Source organism: Punica granatum, chromosome 4, assembly GCF_007655135.1.
Source record: "Punica granatum isolate Tunisia-2019 chromosome 4, ASM765513v2, whole genome shotgun sequence".
NCBI classification, from domain to species: Eukaryota; Viridiplantae; Streptophyta; class Magnoliopsida; order Myrtales; family Lythraceae; genus Punica; species Punica granatum.
This window is the reverse complement of record NC_045130.1, coordinates 9,812,101-9,831,841: the sequence shown is the minus strand read 5'-3', so window position 1 is coordinate 9,831,841 and position 19,741 is coordinate 9,812,101. Positions and strand designations below refer to the sequence as shown.

The window sequence follows — 19,741 nt, the reverse complement described above, 5'->3', positions numbered from 1 at the left end:
TAAATCTGTTCTTAGGATTACCCATAGAGCTGAATTTGTCAATCTTATTATTCAGGAAACTAGGTTCCCAACCCCTAGTATCTATAGACATGATTCTGGTATGGATTTAATCATAGGAAACAATTTCCTTAGGTTATATCAGCCATTTGTCCAAAGGACTAGGTTCGTAGAACTGACGTGTCCAAATCTTGATAATCAGAAGAAAAGAGTCGTCCAAATCCCTATTCATCATAGCAATAGAGTCAAACAGCTTAGGTTGTTACACTATCTGTCTAATTCTATTAAAGAAATAGAAAATGACATAGAGTCTGCTGAAATTGATCAGCTCTTAGATGCAATCACTAGTGATAACCCACTAGATCAGTCTAAAAATAGAAATAGGATGCTTGTTGAGATAAAACTCAAAGATCCTCTGAAAGAAGTCAAGGTTCCCAACAATATTCCCTACACCCTTAAAGATGTAGAAGAATTCAAAGAGGAGTGCAAACAACTCTTAGAATTAGGAGTCATTAGAGCCAGTAAGAGTCGGCATAGTGCACCAGCATTCTATGTAGAGAATCATAATGAACTCAAGCGTGGTAAAAGACGCATGGTCATTAATTATAAGCGCATGAACGAAGCCACCTTCGGTGATGCGTATAGTCTTCCTAGAAAGGATTATATTCTAGCCAAACTGAAAGGTTGTCAGTGGTTTAGCACTCTAGATGCCAAGTCTGGTTATTGGCAAATTCGTTTAGAAGAGTCTACTAAGGAACTTACAGCCTTACTTGTCCTCCGCAGAAGCAATATGAATTTAATGTTCTGCCTTTTGGTCTTAAGCAAGCACCTTCGATTTATCAAAGGTTTATGGATGAAAATCTTGTTGGCTTAGATTCTTTCTGTCTAGCATATATCGATGATATTATCATCTTTTCCAAAGGAAGTCTTGAAAAACATAAGAGTCATCTCAAAACAGTTTTGAAACGATGTTTTGACAAAGGAATCATTATTTCGAAAAAGAAAGCAGTTCTTTGTAAAAAAGAAATCGATTTTCTTGGTCTTACGATCAAGCAAAACGGAGACTTTAGTCTGCAACCACATATTCTTGAAAAGCTAAATCTTTTTCCAGATAAAATGGAAGATAAGAAGCAGTTGCAAAGATTTCTAGGTAGTTTAAACTACATTTCTGACCAAGGATGGTTGAAAGACCTATCCAAGGCTAGAAAGAGTCTTCAGGAAAAGCTTTCTGAAAAACGAGTCTGGACTTGGTCCGAAAAGGATTCCGAAAATGTTCGTTATTTAAAATCTATTTGTAAAAATCTTCCACCGCTTTACAATCCTTCAAATGATGATTTGATTATTATTTCTACTGACGCAAGTGGAGACACTTGGTCCGGAACGATGACTGCAGTCGTCGGTAAAGCATGCGATGTGGATTCAAAGGATCTTCTTTCTCTTCTGAGAATGAAATCCTACGATGAGGTTAACCCCTTATCAGTCTTGGCTTCGGCCTATCAGACCCCGTGTTCTGAAAACACAAGAAATTTCCCTGGCTTATTTCCGGCTAGCAATGCTAAAAGGTTAAGTCACGGTCGGCTGTTTTCTAACAGTTACGATAGAAGTCTTACTAGAGCCTCGTTAGAATATTCTGACCGCTCTAGGCGATTGCGGACACAATCGCGTCCCTCGGGGACTTATTATGCTAACATTGCTTCTACCTTGCAGGAACGCTTGTGTAAATATGTCTGCGGTTCTTTTACTAAGGCCGAGCAAAATTACACTACTCACGAGCGCGAGCTCTTAGCAGTCATAAAAACTCTTAAGAAATGGCGAGTCGAACTTTTGCCCAGAAAGTTTATTCTCCGTACTGACAGCAGCTACGTTACTCGCTTCAGGCACTTGAAAGGATTCAAACAAGGTTACAGTCAAGGAAGGTTAATTCGTTGGCAGCTCGAGCTAGAGCCGTATACATTCGTGGAACAGCATATCAAGGGTTCCCAGAACTTTCTTCCCGATACTTTGACTCGGGAATGGAAGCCTTAAAAGCACTCGACGATGTCGTGGCCAATAAAATGGCTATGATTGAGTCTCTCGTCAAGGAAGTCGAAAGCATTCAGCTTCAGAAGGAGCAACTTGCCAAGGTCCTTGGCATTGAAGTCGTCAAAGAGTCTCTCCCAGCTGAGACTCAGAAGGAGTCTTTACCAGAAGGAATTCAGGAACTTATCCCTGAATATATTCAACAGTCTGCTGAACAGCGAAGGAAAGAAGTCGGTGACCAAGGAACTTCTTCCTTCATCCCAAAGCAATCTCCTGTTCAGGCCAAGAAGAAATGGTCTGAATACTCTGAGGATGAGTCAGAAGTGGAAGAGTCCAAGCTCTCTCCCACCCGCAAGGAGTCAGTAGAGGAATCCAAGCTTTCCTCTACCCGCAAGGATGAGTCAGTTGCCGGGTCCAAGCTCCCAGCAACCAGCACAGCAGTCTCTTCTGAGACCGTCCTTCCAGACGAATCTCTCTGGCAACATGCCAGGCCGAAGAAATTCTACGTCATCTTCAACGGTCCTATGAGGGGTCTGTACGATGAATGGCACAAGTCTCTCTCCATGTCTCGGGGAAGCCGAACATCGTCCACAAGAGCTACAAAACTCTTGCTCTTGCCCAGGAGGCGTTGAAGGAGTCTGGCAGTACATTCGCTGCTAAAGCTGCGGCTGCACCTTTCCCACAAAGGGAAGGCATCAACAAGCTTCGCAGTCTTGGAAGAATTCCAGGTGGATCATCCAGTTCTACCGACATTCCAACAATTTCAAGCATTCCAACTCGGGAGCAGTTTCGAGAAAAGGCAAATCTTAACAGTCGAACAATACCGCGAGCGGTTTACTCAACTCGTGGAATACAAGGAAGCCTACAAGTCTCTTGGCTTCTATCCAGTCTGGCGTCATGCCTATGGCCCCAAAGCCATCATTCTACCAGAAGCGTCTTCTGAGACCGTCTATGAATTCTTCATGAGCGGTCTTGTGGATACAGTCTACTCCAACGGGAAGTCTATCAATGAGCAGTTTAGGCTGTTCAATGGGAGGTTCAAGGAAGCTATTGCTAAATTCTGTCATGGAGTCGTCGAAGGCAAGGACATCTATGTCAAATGTCATTCTTCCTATCCAGGATTTTTTCCGCGGGGGGAGGATATTGCAGAAGTCCCACTCGATGCTCACCATCTTGTGACAGTCGGCAAAAGCAATCAGAATTTCCCACCAATCGACACCTGCCCAGCAGAAGCACTCCGTCAAGACAACCGCGACGGATACTATGTAGTCAACTACATTGGTCTTTGCAGGCGTCTGCAAAATATGACTGAGCAGACGGCTGTCCGTTACAAGTCGGCTACCATTCTGTTGGTATCTCACCCAAGCAATCTGAAGTTCAAGATGAACCCAGCCCAAGAAAGGGTTCTAAGAGTCTTTGAGAGACCGATAATTGATCTCGAAGTCTGCAAGCCCAGGAACAAGGCTGAGCTCTGCGATAATCTCGCCGGCGCTAAAGGCGAATGGATTGGCAACCACAAATGCCAATTATGCAGTCCAAGCCCAAAGGAGTCAAGCCCATCCAAGGAAGCTGAAGGGTCCAGCCCACAAGGAGTCTCTGACTCAGAGCTGGAACCAATCGAAGACTGACGTCACCCCTGACGTCTGAAGGAATCTTACAGCGCAATGTGAGCTGTATGTGTCGGCCATTAGGGCCTTGTCGTTTTCTCCTTTTGCTTTTATGGCTCTGACACGTTGTTCGCTGTCATCCATTACTTTTTGGTTAGTGCGCCTTTTGTCGGCCACTCTCCACTTTATTTCTAGATCTGAATCTAGACCGTTGCTTACCAATGGTCTGGATGCGTCGACCTCCCTATATAAGGGAAGGGCCTTCTTCATTGTAAGGCACCTTGAAACCGCAATACCCTATAGATTGAGCGCACACTACCGTAGGGGAGCCACAGGCAGGAGGCCGCAGGCGAGAACCCGCAGGTACGGAGCCTCTGGATTCTATGGTGTTTGTATGGGTCAGGTCCTCTCTGTCGCCGGAGAGCGAAAACTAGCGCCTATCATTCTATCTTATTAAGTGTTGATCAATAAAAGTTTGTTGATTCAAGCATCTCTCGCATTCCCAATTATGTTTAATTGTCGTGCTATGAAGTTCTACTATGATTCTTTGTATTCTCTGATTTATTCAATCTGTGAACTAATCTTTGAATTCTTATTCTTTAACTCTGAAGAACTCTCAGACGTACAACTCTGAAGAGAAAATTCCAGGTAAAATCTTAATCTATATTCATGGATGATCTTTATTCTGTCGTGTCTTTGCGTGAAGAGTCTGGTGATTATTCTACCGATATTCTTATAGAAGATGCTAGAATAACAGAAGTCGAACGTAATGGAGTCATTACTCTTAAGGATGGATCTGGTTTCAGATCTAGGTCTAAGAAGAATCTGTTGAGTAGTCTGTTGCATAGTCGTAAGAACATTGTTTGTCTAGGAAGAACAATGGAAGAATTCCCTATCAAACTTAGAGAAGCTAAGGGTGATAGATGTCTTACTCTAGTCAATTCTGAACAAGTCAATGAACGAATCAAGAAAATGAAGGAGTCTGATAGATCCAAAATAGGTTGGATTCATGTGTCTACTATTCAGATCTTGATTAAGTCTACCTTTAGAAGAGGTATCCACTGTCCAGTCAAGATAGTTGTCATTGATAATCGTATGACTAAGGATTCTGAGAAAGTCATAGGAATAATCTCTGGTGATCTAGGTTATTCAGTCGTCAAGTTTAATGTAACTTGTAATTATGCTATTCCTTTGTCGTCGTCTAAGTTTAACAATTCTTTAGGTCTCCTCTTTGAGTTAGAGCGTAAAGATATCATGGAAGATGCTGACATCCCGTTTAGTATCACATATGCATGCTCATATGCTCTTAGCAACAGTCATCATTCTATAGAATTCATAAACAAAGATAAAATAGTCATAGACGAACTCTTTGCTAGAACCTCAACCAGGTTAGAGCCAATCACTCGTCTACCTTTGCCAATCATCGAAGAAGCTAGTTCTTCTCGTATAGTCAAAGTCCCAGAAACAATCTCTGAACCCTTAACGGTCAGTAGGATTCGTGAAAACCTTGATAGGTTAGAAAGTCTTAGGTTAAAAGATTATTCTGATAAAGGGTCTGTAGTCAGTCTGGATGAAATCTTGGAGAAAGCTCCAGAAGTAATAGTTCTACCCCATAGGGAAGATATAGCAGATCTTAAAAGTCAGGTTAATGAACTTAGTATTCTCACTAAGGATCTCTCTAGGAGAATTTGAGTCGCTTGACAAGCTCAGGTTAATCACCCGAGTTTCAGAATCAAACAGCCCATGCTCCGGCAAGGCCTCTCGATGCAGTCATATTCATTGAAGCATAGCTTATGAAACATTCTGTGAAGCATACTCCTAACACATGGTGAGATCTCTGAGGAAAGCTTCTCATTTCTTTTATTTTGATTCTTAGGAAGGATGCACCGTTCAAAGCACCCTAGGTTGCAGAAGTCTATAAGATTCGGTCCTCCAAGACCATCTAGGAAAAGAGCTCATGAAGAAAATAGTCTAGAAATTACAACTCTGCCACAGTCTAGATCTTATCAAGAAATAGTCCATACTATTCCCCAGGATAGAAAGTTACAGCTCACAGAAGCAATCTGGAATGGAATTCCGATTCATCTCGTAAATTTTCCTCCAAACGAGCAGTTATATCTTCTAGAAGCTAGTGCGTCTAGAAAGAAGATAGGAGTCAAAGTTGCAGAATTCTGTTCTGAGTGTAGTCCTTATGTGTTCTTTGATGAACAGTCTGGTTGGAAGGTTATCCCTTCTGAGTCATGCTCTTGTTAATTGCATTCTTGTTTGCAGTATCTTCTATTAATTTCTTGCCTTTGCAAGTTATTATTCTATGTATCTTTATCTGGATTCATATAATGAAAAGTCTGTCTGATTTTGAGTAATGGATCAGTCTGATCGGAATCTTACTATTAGAATTCTATCTCATATCTTGAGACTAACCCGTCTTGAGCGTCAGGATGATGCTGTTAATGCTTTGAAGTCTGTAGGATTAGAAACCTTGCAGATTTTTGATAGAGTCTTATCATCTGTCATAGATAGATGTCCATCAGAAAGTCTTTTGATAAAATTAGTCGAGTGTAAAGCCTGTGTCACTAGGGCTATTCATGAGTCATTACGTGATAGGATCCGTAGAAATCCTGTCAATCCATAGTATTCACTCCTATAATAATACAAACAGATTCCCAAAATAAAGTGCTTAAAATAAGACAAAATAGACAGAATAATGGTATAAACCAAGTCATTTTAATACAGCAAATCCATGTCTTTGATTCCATACTATGGTTGGCTTACAATCTTCACATATAACTGCACAGTTTATTCCCAAATTGTTTCTATGCTGAATTCCTTTTACTAAATAGATTACTTCATTATCACAAAAGTTTTTCAAATGAATAGTTTCTTTAGACATAAGTTCAGTCAATTGAAATCTTCTTTCTTTTGAAATAGTGTACATAGCAGCTGAAAAATCCTTCCATTTCATTTCAGAATCTAACTTTAGGGTTTCATTTTCTCTAGAACGTTTTCTACAAGAAGAAGAAGAAGATTCTCCAGAATTCATTTCAAAAGCTTACCTGAACCTAACATGATTAATGACTAATTGGATTGCTAAACATGGCTTTGATACCAAATTCTAACGCGGATTATAAACAGACTAAAAATCATGGATTTCTACGAATTCTATCTCTAAGAGAATCATGAATAGCCCTAGTGACACAAGCTCTGCACTCGACTAATTTTATTAAAAGATTATTATTAAGACATCTACTAATAACAGATGCTAAGACTCTATCAAAAAGTTGTAAGGTTTCTAGACCTACAGACTTTAAAGCTTCTACAGCGGCATCAGACCGCTCCCTGCGAGTTAATCTCAAAATGTGAGATAAGATTCTAACAGTCAGATCACGGTCAGATCGATCCATTAAGAATATTCAAGGATAATCAGAAAGACTTTTCATTATGCAAATCCATATGAAGATACATAGAATAATAACTTGCAAAGGCATAAAATTGATAGAACTAACAGCAAACAAGAATGCTATTAGCAAGAGCATTTCTCAGAAGGGATAACCTCCAGCCACCATGCTCTACAAAGAATATATAAGGAGTACATTCAGAACAATATTCTGATGTTTTGATTCCTAATTTCTTTCTGCTAGAAGAGGCTTCTATCAGATAGAGTTGCTCATTCGGGGAATAATTCTTCAGATGAATTAATTCTCCAATCCAGATTGCTTCAGTTAGCTGAATCTTCCTAGCCGAGGGAATGCTATGTACTAATTCCTGGTAGCTTCTAAGTTGGGAAGAAGTCTTGAAATCCAGAGTATTTTCTTCACGAGTTCTTTTTCTAGACATTCTTTCTTCTCGGATTACTCTCTTCTCGTCTTTGGTCAGTTTAGGACCGAATCTTATTGACTTCTGAATCCTATTATAAACAGACTCAAAATTAAGAATTTCTACGGATTCTATCCCGTAACGATTCATGAATAGCCCTAATTACACAGGCTCTACACTCGACTAATTTTATTAAAAGACTTTCATTTGGACATCTATCTATAACAGATGACAAGACTCTATCAAAGTGGTGTAGGGTTTCTAATCCTACAGATTTCAAAGCATATACAGCAGCGTCCTGACGCTCTAGACGAGTTAATCTCAAAATATGAGACAAGATTCTAACAGTAAGATCACGATCTGAATGATCCATCAAGAATATTTCAGGGAAAATCTGAAAGACTTTTCATAACTTGAATCCAAATGAAAATACACAGAATAATAACTTGCAAAGGCAGAAAATTAATAGACGTTACAGCAAACAAGAATGCAATTAACAAGAGCATGAGCCAGTAACAACTCTCCAACCATTTCCTTCTGTAAAGAATACATACGGAAAACAATCCGAACAGAATTCTGAGACTTTGATTCCTAGTTTCTTCCTAGACTCACTAGCTTCTAGGAGGTAGAGTTGTTCTTCTTCGGAATATCCTTTCAGGTGAATGGTTTCTCCAATCCAGATTAATTCTGTAAGCTGAATCTTTCTATCTTTGGGGATAGCCTTGACCATTTCTCTATAGAGGAAAGACTGGGTTGCAGTTTTGATCTCTAGAATATTTTCTTCAAGAGGTCTCTTCCTAGACATCCTTGGAGGACCGAATCTTATTGACTTCTGAAGCCTAGGGTGTTTTGAACGACGCATCCTAGCAAAGAATCAAAATAGAAGAAATAAGAGGCTTTCCTCGGAGATCTCACCATGTGTTAGGAGTATGCTTCACAGAATGTTTCATAAGCTATGCTTCAATGAATGTGACTGCATCGAGAGGCCTTGCCGGAGCATGGGCTATTTGATTCCGAAACTCGGGTAGTTAACCTGAGCTTGTCAAGCGACTTAGATTCTTCTAGAAAGATCCTTAGTAAGGATACTGAGTTCATTGACTTGACTCTTAAGTTCTGCTATATCTTCTTTTATGGGGCAAGACTATGACCTCAGGAGCTTTCTCCAAGATTTCATTTTCACTAATGACTGATCCTTTATCAGAATAATCTTTAAGCCTAAGACTCTCTAGACGATCTAGATTTTCACGAATTCTACTGACTGTTAAGGGCTCAGAAATAGCTTCTGGGACTTTGACTAGACGAGAAGAACTAGCTTCTTCGATGACTGGTAGAGGAAGTCTAGAAATAGGCTCTAACCTAGTAGAAGTTTTTGCGAATAATTCATCTATGACTATCTTGTCCTTGTTGATGAATTCTACAGAATGATGACTATTAGACAGAGCATATGAGCATGCATATGTAATGCTGAATGGAATGTCAGCATCTTCCATGATATCTTTTCGTTCAAGTTCGAAAAGAAGACCAAGAGAATTGTTAAATTTAGAAGAAGACAGAGGAATAGCATAGTTGCAAGTAACATTAAACTTGACAACAGAATAACCAAGATCACCAGAAATGATTCCTATGACCTTCTCAGAATCACGAGTCATACGATTATCTATGACGACTATTTTGACTGGACAATGAATACCACGTCTGAATGTAGATTTAATTAAGATTTGGATAGTAGACACATGAATCCAACCTATCTTGGACCTATCAGACTCTTTCATTTTCTTGATTCTATCATTGACTTGTTCAGAATTTACAAGTGTAAGGCACCTATCACCTTTGGCTTCTCTAAGTTTGATTGGAAATTCTTCGACTGTTCTTCCTAAGCATACAATGTTTTTACGACTGTGAAGAAGACTACCTATCAGATTCTTTTTAGACTTAGATCTAAAACCAGATCCATCCTTTAGAGTGATGACTCCATTTCTTTCGACTTCTGTTATCCTAGCATCTTCGATAAGAATATCAGTAGAGTAATCACCAGACTCATCACGCAAAGATACTACAGAATAAAGATCTTCCATAAAGACTATACCTGGAATTTACGCTTCAGAGTTGAATGTCTGAGAGTTCTTCGAGATTTAAGAATAAGAATTCAGAGATTAGTTCACAGATTATGCAGACAAAAGAATACAATGAATCATAACAGAACATAATTGTTCGACAGTTAAACATAACTGGGAGTGGATATGCTTCAATCAACAAATTTTATTGATAGTAATTGTAAACGAACAATGGAATTGGGATAGGGAGTTTACAGTCTTCTCGGACCGGAGGTACGTAGAGAGATAGATGGGCTCCAGGGGATATACCTGCGGCTACGGCGGCGGACACCTTCCTATGCCTCTGCCTGCGGTCTCGACCCAACCTCTTACTCTTATCTCACCTATTTCGCTCCCTTAAGACCGACGGAGGTCGATCCCTTATATAGGAAGAGAAGGAGGAGAGAAGATACCTCACGACGCATCTCAACCATTGATAAGCAACGGCTGAGATTCAGATCTAGGAAAAGGTGGAGAGTGGCCGACAAAAGGCGCACTAACCAAAAGTAGTGGTTGACAGCCCATATGGTGTCAGTGCCACAAAAGAAAAAGACACAAAAGGACAAGGCCCTAGTGGCCGACACATACAGCTGTTACATAGCTGTAGACTTCTTCGGACGTTAGGGATGACGTCAGTCTTCAATCGGTTCCAGCTCCGAATCAGAGACTCCTTTTGGGCTGGATCCTTCAGCATCCTTCGATGGGCTTGACGACTCCTTGGGCTTTGGACTGCATAATTGGCATTGGTGGTTGCCAATCCATTCTCCTTTGGATCCGGAGAGATTTACGCAGAGTTCAGCCCGATTTCTTGGTTTGCAGACTTCAAGGTCTATGATAGGCCTTTCAAAGACTCGGAGAACCCTCTCCTGGGCAGGTTCATTTTGAACTTAGGATTAGTAGGGTGAGACACCAGTAGAACTGTGGCAGACTTGTAGCGGACGGCAGTCTGCTCTTGCATATTCTGTAGACGTTTGCAAAGACCAATATAGTTGACTATATAGTAGCCATCGCGATGGTCTTGCCTGAGTGCTTCAGCTGGACAAGTATCAATTGGTGGATAATTGAGATTGCTTTTGCCAACGGTCACCAGATGATGAGCATCTAGTGGGATTTCTTCGATATCCTCCCCCCTTGGAAAAAATCCTGGATAGGAAGAATGGCATTTGACGAAGATATCCTTGCTTTCCATGACTCCATGGCAGAATTTTGCGACAGCCTCCTTGAATCTTCCATTGAAAAGCCTGAACTGCTCAGTGATAGACTTTCCATTGGAATAGATTGTATCCACGAGACCGCTCATGAAGAATTCATAAACCGTCTCCGAAGAGGCTTCTGGTAGAATAATAGCTTTTGGACCATAGGCATGGCGCCAAACTGGGTAGAAACCCAAAGACTTGTAAGCTTCCTTGTACTCAACCAGTTGAGTAAACTTCTCACGGTATTGTTCGACTGTGAGAATCTGTTTCTTCTCAAACTGCTCGCGGGTAGGAATGCTTGAGATAGTCGGGACACTAGTAGAGCTAGAAGCTCCGCCTGGAATGCGTCCTAGACTTCTTAGCTTGTTGATTCCTTCATGCTGCGGAAACGGTGCAGCAGAGACTTTAGCAGCAAAGGTGCTGCCTGATTCCTTCAAGGCCTCCTGGGCGAGAGCAAGAGTTTTGTAACTCTTGTGAATGATGTTTGGCTTTCCCTGAACATGAAGGGAGACTTTGTGCCATTCATCATAAAGTCCTCGCATAGGACCATTGAAGATCACATAGAATTTCTTGGGTCTGGCATGTTGCCAGAGAGAATCTTCTGGAAGGTTGCTCTCTGAAGCTTTCGCCGCAGAGACTGCTGTGCTGACTGCTGGGAGCTTGGACCCTGCAGTTGACTCTTCTTTGCGGGTAGAAGAGAGCTTGGACTCTTCTACTTCTGACTCATCTTCAGAATATTCGGACCATTTTTTCTTGGTCTGAACAGCTTGCTTGGGAATGTAGGAAGAAGTTCCTTGATCACCGACTTCTTTCTTTCTTTGCTCAGCAGACTGTTGAATGTAATCAGGAATGAGTTCTTGAATGCCTTCTGGCAGAGATTCCTTTTGAGTCTCAGCTGGGAGAGACTCCTTCTTGACTTCTAAGCCGAGAATCTTCGCAAGTTGCTCTTTTTGGAGCTGAATACTCTCGACTTCCTTCATAAGAGACTCTATCATAGCCATTTTACTGGCCACAATATCTTCGAGTGCTTTCACGGCTTCCATTCCCGTGTCAGAGTATCGGGAAGAAAGTTCTGGGAGCCCTTGATGTGTTGCTCCACGAATGTGTATGGCTCGAGCTCGAGTTGCCAACGGATGAGCCTCCCTTGGCTGTAGCCCTGCTTGAATCCTTTGAGATGCCTGAACCGAGTAACATAGCTGCTATCAGTTCTCAGAATAAACTTCCGGGGTAGAAGTTCGACACGCCACTTCTTAAGGGTTTTAATGACTGCTAAGAGCTCGCGCTCATGAGTTGTGTAATTCTGTTCGGCCTTTGAAAAAGAACCGCAAACATATTTACACAGACGTTCCTGTAAGACAGAAGCTATATTAGCATAATAAGTCCCCGAGGGACGCGATTGTTCCCGCAATCGCCTAAGGCGGACTGATTTCTCAGATCGGGCCTTAGTAAGACTACTATCGTCGCCGTTGTAACACAGCGGACCATGACTTAACCATTCAGAATTTCTGGCCGGAAATAAACCATGGAATTGGAGTGTTTTTGAGGCATCAACCTCTTCATAGGATTTCTCCCGTAGAATGGACAAGAAGTCCTTTGAATCAATCTCGACTGCTTTACCGACGACGGCTGTCATCGTTCCGGACCAAGTGTCTCCACTTGCGTCTGTTGAAATGATAATCAAATCATCTTCAGAAGGGTTGTAAAGAGGTGGAAGATTTTTACAAATAGATTTCAAATATCGAACATTTTCTGAATCTTTTTCGGACCAAGTCCAGACTCGTTTTTCAGAAAGCTTTTCTTGAAGACTCTTTCTTGCCTTGGATAGGTCTTTCAACCATCCTTGGTCTGAAATGTAGTTTAGACTACCAAGAAAACGTTGTAACTGCTTCTTATCTTCCATCTTGTCAGGAAATAGATTCAATTTTTCAAGAATGTGAGGTTGAAGACTAAAATCTCCATTTTGCTTGATCGTGAGACCAAGAAAATCAATTTCTTTTTGCAAAGGATTGCTTTCTTTTTAGAAATTATGATTCCTTTATCAAAACATCGTTTTAAAACAGTTTTAAGATGTTTCTTATGATTTTCAAGACTTCCTTTTGAAAAGATGATAATATCATCTATGTATGCTAAACAGAAAGAATCCAAACCTGTGAGATTCTCGTCCATGAATCTTTGGTAGATTGATGGTGCCTGTTTAAGACCAAAAGGTAAGACGTTAAATTCATACTGCTTTTGAGGAGGACAAGTGAATGCTGTTAATTCCTTGGTGGACTCCTCAAGACGGATTTGCCAGTATCCAGACTTTGCATCTAGAGTGCTAAACCATTGACATCCTTTTAGCTTTGCTAGAATATAATCCTTTCTAGGAAGACTATACGCATCTCCGAAGGTAGCTTCGTTCATGCGTTTGTAGTTAATGACCATACGCCTTTTACCGCGTTTTAGCTCATTATGATTTTCAACGTAGAATGCTGGTGCGCTATGGCGACTCTTACTAGCTCTAATGACTCCTAATTCTAAGAGCTGCTTACACTCTTCTTTGAATTCTTCTACATCCTTAAGGGTGTATGGAATGTTATTAGGAACTTTAACTTCCTTAAGAGGATCCTTGAGCTTGATTTCTACGAGCATCCTATTTCTATTCTTAGACTGGTCTAGTGGATTATCACTAGTGATTGCATCTAAAAGCCGTTCTATCTCGGCAGAATCAATATCGTTTTCCAACTCCTGGATAGACTTAGAAAGATAGTTTAACAACCTGAGTTGCTTAATTCTATTACTATGGTAGATTGGAATTTGAATGACTCTTTTCTTCTGATTTTCTAAATCAGGACACGTAAGTTCAACGAACCTAGTTCTCTGAACGAATGGCTGATATAATCTAAGAAAGTTATTTCCTATGATTAGATCCATGCCAGAATCATGCCTATAAATGCTTGGTGTGGGAAACCTGACTCCTTCTATCACAAGATTGACAAATTCGGCTCTATGAGTAATTCTAAGAACAGACTTGTCAGCGATTGCTATCTCTAAAGGATATTCTATGGGTTTCCAGTACTTACCTGGAAGCAGACTAGGCTTTCCAAAACACACGCTCGCACCTGTGTCGATGTAGGCCATGACTGTTTTTCCACGGATTTTAACCTGGATGAATGTTGCGTTGGGGTTCTCCTTAGTCATCACTGGAGTACTCCGAATCTGAGCATTCTGAGTCAGTAACTAACTCATAATAGGACTCATCAGAATCATAGTCAGAATCTTCTATTGGCTCATAATTTCTAGACATGACACCTAGGAATACCTGAGCACGATTATTATTACGATTCTTTCTTTGACTGCATTCATTCGCATAATGACCTTCTTCGTTGCATATCCAGCAACGGCATGTTTTCTTGCCTTCAGGGCAGAATCTTTTCTTATCTAGACTTTTTCTCTTAGGGTTGGTTTTTCTAAATCCTCCCCCCCTTCGAAAAAACTTTCGACTCTTCCAGTTTTGTTTCTTAGACCGACTCTTCCATGGTGGCCTACTGCCAGAATATCGCTTAAGGCGATAGCGCTTCTTAGGAATACTAGATTTCTTCCTAGAGACTCTTCTTGACAGACTACGACAGCCATACTGCTGAGGAATATCTAGCCCTTGTTCTGGACCACAGCATATTCTAGTTTTCTTCATCATTTTCTCAGTTTTACGCCTGAGACAGACTTCTTCCATATGCTTCTTAACAATTGAGGCTATTCCTCCTAAAGTTGGGTAGACTGCTCCGATTTCGACTTCATGATCATATCTTTCTCTGACCACGCTAGACACTGGATAGGGAAGTTTGTCTATGAAAAGATTCCTATATGCAGTAATATCTGCAGGTTCTATCAGCTGATAGTAATATTCCTTAAACTGACAATAAAAAGAATTAAAGTAACACATGTCGCAGATTTCTAGCTTATTCATTTTATGCTTAAGCTCCTGCTGCTTTTCGATTGCTCCGACACCTGTCGTGACTGAACCAATGAACTCACGTTCAATGTTAGTAACAAAATGATTCCAAATTTCATTACGAGTAAATGAAACAAAAGGATTAGCATCATAGTTAATAAGAGTAGAAATCATAGACATATACAGATGTACCTGTCCTCGAGTTTTATGCAACAAGAGTTGCCAGAGTTCTCTATTGTTTAGCTTGCTATACTCTTCTCCTATTGAGACTTCTAATTTGGTCTTCATGACCCAATCAGTTAGGACTTTTTGATTGTCATCAACACAATCAAGATCTAAGACTGAACCGAAAGAATTGGTGTTACCAGTTCGCAGAAGTTTATACTTCTGAGGAGTTTCCTTTTTCCATTTTCCACCTGCTTGGAAGAATCCTTGGTTATAGAAATCTTTATCAAAATTTCTATTGTAATCAGAATCCTTACCTTCTCTATGTTCTTCTATGAAAGACTCTTCTTTCTTAGTAGGACGATCCCTACGCTTGGTGGCTGGGAAACTACGTTCTTGGCCAATGTTGAATCTTGGTTCTAAGACTTCTTCATCAGAAAAGGCGAACATAACATCACCTTGTTCCTCAGTCATATTGAATGCTTTATCTTTTGGAGACTTGGCTTGGTCTATAGGGGACCTAGCACGATCAGATCTGGACCTAGATCTGGAGGCAATAGGACTAATGGACCTAGTCCTAGGTTTAGTCTTGCGACTAGACTTCTTACTAGAAGAGACTGAGACTTCCGACAGAGTTTCTTCGTCGGCAGCTGTGACTAAACTGGGCATACTACTATGAATGCTAGCTTCAGATTCTTCAGACTCAGAGGATTCTCTAATCCTATCTCCGAATCTCCTTTCTTCTTCGGAGTCAGACTCATTTTTATCCCTATAGTCTTGAAACCTTCGTTTCTCAAAACTTCTATAGGCAGAATCTTTTGTTAGATCAAAGATCTCTGGATCTAAAGGGATTGGTTGTTTGAGTTTCTCAAACCTAGCTTTATCTAGTTTAGCCTGCTCTTCGTAGCCTTTAGAGGCTTCTTCGAATCTTTGCTTATCTTTAGACTCTTTTTCTTTTCGACTCCTAACATAGACAGCTTCTGGGTCGTATATGACAACACCAGATTCTCTAGACGCCTGGGTTTCAGGGGCACTATCGTAGACTGCAAAACCAGCACCTGTCCTAAGGGACTTATCGGTAGGTTGTCTGAATGTTGGAGGAGTTCTATAAGACGCCTGAAAATCTTCTTCGAAGCGGTCAAACTTCGTTTTCATTTTTTCAGTTCTTTCTCTAAGATTGCTAAGGTATTCTTCATACCGTTCTCTATCAGATTTCTTTTTAGCAGCTTGTTCTCTAAGATTCCTTCTATGAATTTCAGCTTGCTCTCTTTCAGCTTCTGCTTTTGTTTGACGCCTACTTCCTCTAGACGACTCGAATCTTAAAGAATCTCTTTCTCTATCACTGAGATCAGCGTAAGCTCTCTCAGCAGCATCTATTTCTCTGGAGACTCCTTCACGACTAGGGTTTAACCTAGCGGTTTCCTGCTCTAAGACTTTAAGTTGGGCAATCCTAGACTTAAGACTAGCCATCTTATCAGCGATTTCTTTAGAATTCATGACTAAGAATCTTCTTTGACTAACTTATAACCTTTAGGGGCTCTAGGTTGGTCTAAAGGATTCCAGATTTCACTTGGCTTGAGTTTTTGCCAGGGCATGGTCATAGGAGGAGTAAGTTCATGCTTTCTAGGTCTGTCATGGAATCTGACGAGTTCTTCACGAATAATTTTTCTAAAGACTTCTTCTGTGGGTGTTTCTATATGAGGTTCCTTCCCCCCTTTTGAAACAGACTCTCGGATTCCTACGACTTCATCTAAAAGCTTGGTAGTTTCGTCTAATGTTTCTTTAAACGAGATTTCTTTGACTCTCCTAATGACTTCATTTAGCTCTTCCTTTAAGCTAGAGATTTCTTCATGTTGTTTCTGAGTAATCTTTTGATTAAGGCTGACTAATAGGTCGACTATTACGTTCAACTGAGGGTGGAACGTATGACTGATATGAGGGTACTTATCTCCTTGGGTACACTCAGCTAAAGACTTATTTTCGTCTAGATATTTCTCTGTGGGAAATGCTAGACCATGAATGCTATTTTCATCAAAATAAGGATTGTTTCTAAAGGCTTCGCCTAGAGTTCTTTGATAGCCTACTTCTTTTAGAAGTTTTTCAAGATTACCAGATCCTAACATGATGATTATTTACTAATTGGATTCCTAAACATCCTTAATTTTTAGTCTGTTTATAATCCGCGTATATTTTGGTATCAGAGACATGTTTAGGAATCCAATTAGTAAATAATCATCATGTTAGGATCTGGTAATCTTGAAAAACTTCTAAAAGAAGTAGGCTATCAAAGAACTCTAGGCGAAGCCTTTAGAAACAATCCTTATTTTGATGAAAATAGCATTCATGGTCTAGCGTTTCCCACAGAGAAATATCTAGACGAAAATAAGTCTTTAGCTGAGTGTACCCAAGGAGATAAGTACCCTCACATCAGTCATACGTTCCACCCTCAGTTGAACGTAATAGTCGACCTATTAGTCAGCCTTAATCAAAAGATTACTCAGAAACAACATGAAGAAATCTCTAGCTTAAAGGAAGAGCTAAATGAAGTCATTAGGAGAGTTAAAGAAATCTCGTTTAAAGAAACATTAGACGAAACTACCAAGCTTTTAGATGAAGTCGTAGGAATCCGAGAGTCTGTTTCAAAAGGGGGGAAGGAACCTCATATAGAAACACCCACAGAAGAAGTCTTTAGAAAAATTATTCGTGAAGAACTCGTCAGATTCCATGACAAACCTAGAAAGCATGAACTTACTCCTCCTATGACCATGCCCTGGCAAAAACTCAAGCCAAGTGAAATCTGGAATCCTTTAGACCAACCTAGAGCCCCTAAAGGTTATAAGTTAGTCAAAGAAGATTCTTAGTCATGAATTCTAAAGAAATCGCTGATAAGATGACTAGTCTTAAGTCTAGGATTGCCCAACTTAAAGTCTTAGAGCAGGAAACCGCTAGGTTAAACCCTAGTCGTGAAGGAGTCTCCAGAGAAATAGATGCTGCTGAGAGAGCTTACGCTGATCTCAGTGATAGAGAAAGAGATTCTTTAAGATTCGAGTCGTCTAGAGGAAGTAGGCGTCAAACAAAAGCAGAAGCTGAAAGAGAGCAAGCTGAAATTCATAGAAGGAATCTTAGAGAACAAGCTGCTAAGAAGAAATCTGATAGAGAACGGTATGAAGAATACCTTAGCAATCTTAGAGAAAGAACTGAAAAAATGAAAACGAAGTTTGACCGCTTCGAAGAAGATTTTCAGGCGTCTTATAGAACTCCTCCAACATTCAGACAACCTACTGGTAAGTCCCTTAGGACAGGTGCTGGTTTTGCAGTCTACGATAGTGCCCCTGAAACCCAGGCGTCTAGAGAATCAGGTGTTGTCATATACGACCCTGAAGCTGTCTATGTTAGGAGTCGAAAAGAAAAAGAGTCTAAAGATAAGCAAAGATTCGAAGAAGCCTCTAAAGGCTACGAAGAGCAGGCTAAACTAGATAAAGCTAGGTTTGAGAAACTCAAACAACCAATCCCTTTAGATCCAGAGATCTTTGATCTAACAAAAGATTCTGCCTATAGAAGTTTCGAGAAACGAAGGTTTCAAGACTATAGGGAAAAGATGAGTCTGACTCCGAAGAAGAAAGGAGATTCGGAGATAGGATTAGAGAATCCTCTGAGTCTGAAGAATCTGAAGCTAGCATTCATAGTAGTATGCCCAGTTTAGTCACAGCTGCCGACGAAGAAACTCTGTCGGAAGTCTCAGTCTCTTCTAGTAAGAAGTCTAGTCGCAAGACTAAACCTAGGACTAGGTCCATTAGTCCTATTGCCTCCAGATCTAGGTCCAGATCTGATCGTGCTAGGTCCCCTATAGACCAAGCCAAGTCTCCAAAAGATAAAGCATTCAATATGACTGAGGAACAAGGTGATGTTATGTTCGCCTTTTCTGATGAAGAAGTCTTAGAACCAAGATTCAACATTGGCCAAGAACGTAGTTTCCCAGCCACCAAGCGTAGGGATCGTCCTACTAAGAAAGAAGAGTCTTTCATAGAAGAACATAGAGAAGGTAAGGATTCTGATTACAATAGGAATTTTGATAAAGATTTCTATAACCAAGGATTCTTCCAAGCAGGTGGAAAATGGAAGAAGGAAACTCCTCAGAAGTATAAACTTCTGCGAACTGGTAATACCAATTCTTTTGGTTCAGTCTTAGATCTTGATTGTGTTGATGACAATCAAAAAGTCCTAACTGATTGGGTCATGAAGACCAAATTAGAAGTCTCAATAGGAGAAGAGTATAGCAAGCTAAACAATAGAGAACTCTGGCAACTCTTGTTGCATAAAACTCGAGGACAGGTACATCTGTATATGTCTATGATTTCTACTCTTATTAACTATGATGCTAATCCTTTTGTTTCATTTACTCGTAATGAAATTTGGAATCATTTTGTTACTAACATTGAACGTGAGTTCATTGGTTCAGTCACGACAGGTGTCGGAGCAATCGAAAAGCAGCAGGAGCTTAAGCATAAAATGAATAAGCTAGAAATCTGCGACATGTGTTACTTTAATTCTTTTTATTGTCAGTTTAAGGAATATTACTATCAGCTGATAGAACCTGCAGATATTACTGCATATAGGAATCTTTTCATAGACAAACTTCCCTATCCAGTGTCTAGCGTGGTCAGAGAAAGATATGATCATGAAGTCGAAATCGGAGCAGTCTACCCAACTTTAGGAGGAATAGCCTCAATTGTTAAGAAGCATATGGAAGAAGTCTGTCTCAGGCGTAAAACTGAGAAAATGATGAAGAAAACTAGAATATGCTGTGGTCCAGAACAAGGGCTAGATATTCCTCAGCAGTATGGCTGTCGTAGTCTGTCAAGAAGAGTCTCTAGGAAGAAATCTAGTATTCCTAAGAAGCGTTATCGCCTTAAGCGATAT

The 19,741-nt window shown here is 40.4% G+C and overlaps 1 protein-coding gene across 1 annotated transcript; it reads left to right on the top strand.

Moving 5' to 3' along the window:
* The first annotated feature begins 17,684 nt into the window (after positions 1 to 17,684).
* LOC116204110 lies at positions 17,685 to 18,524 on the top strand. Its single transcript, XM_031536191.1, has one exon. It carries the CDS (start codon positions 17,685 to 17,687, stop codon positions 18,522 to 18,524), a length of 840 nt encoding a protein of 279 aa, XP_031392051.1.
* Positions 18,525 to 19,741: the final 1,217 nt, after the last annotated feature.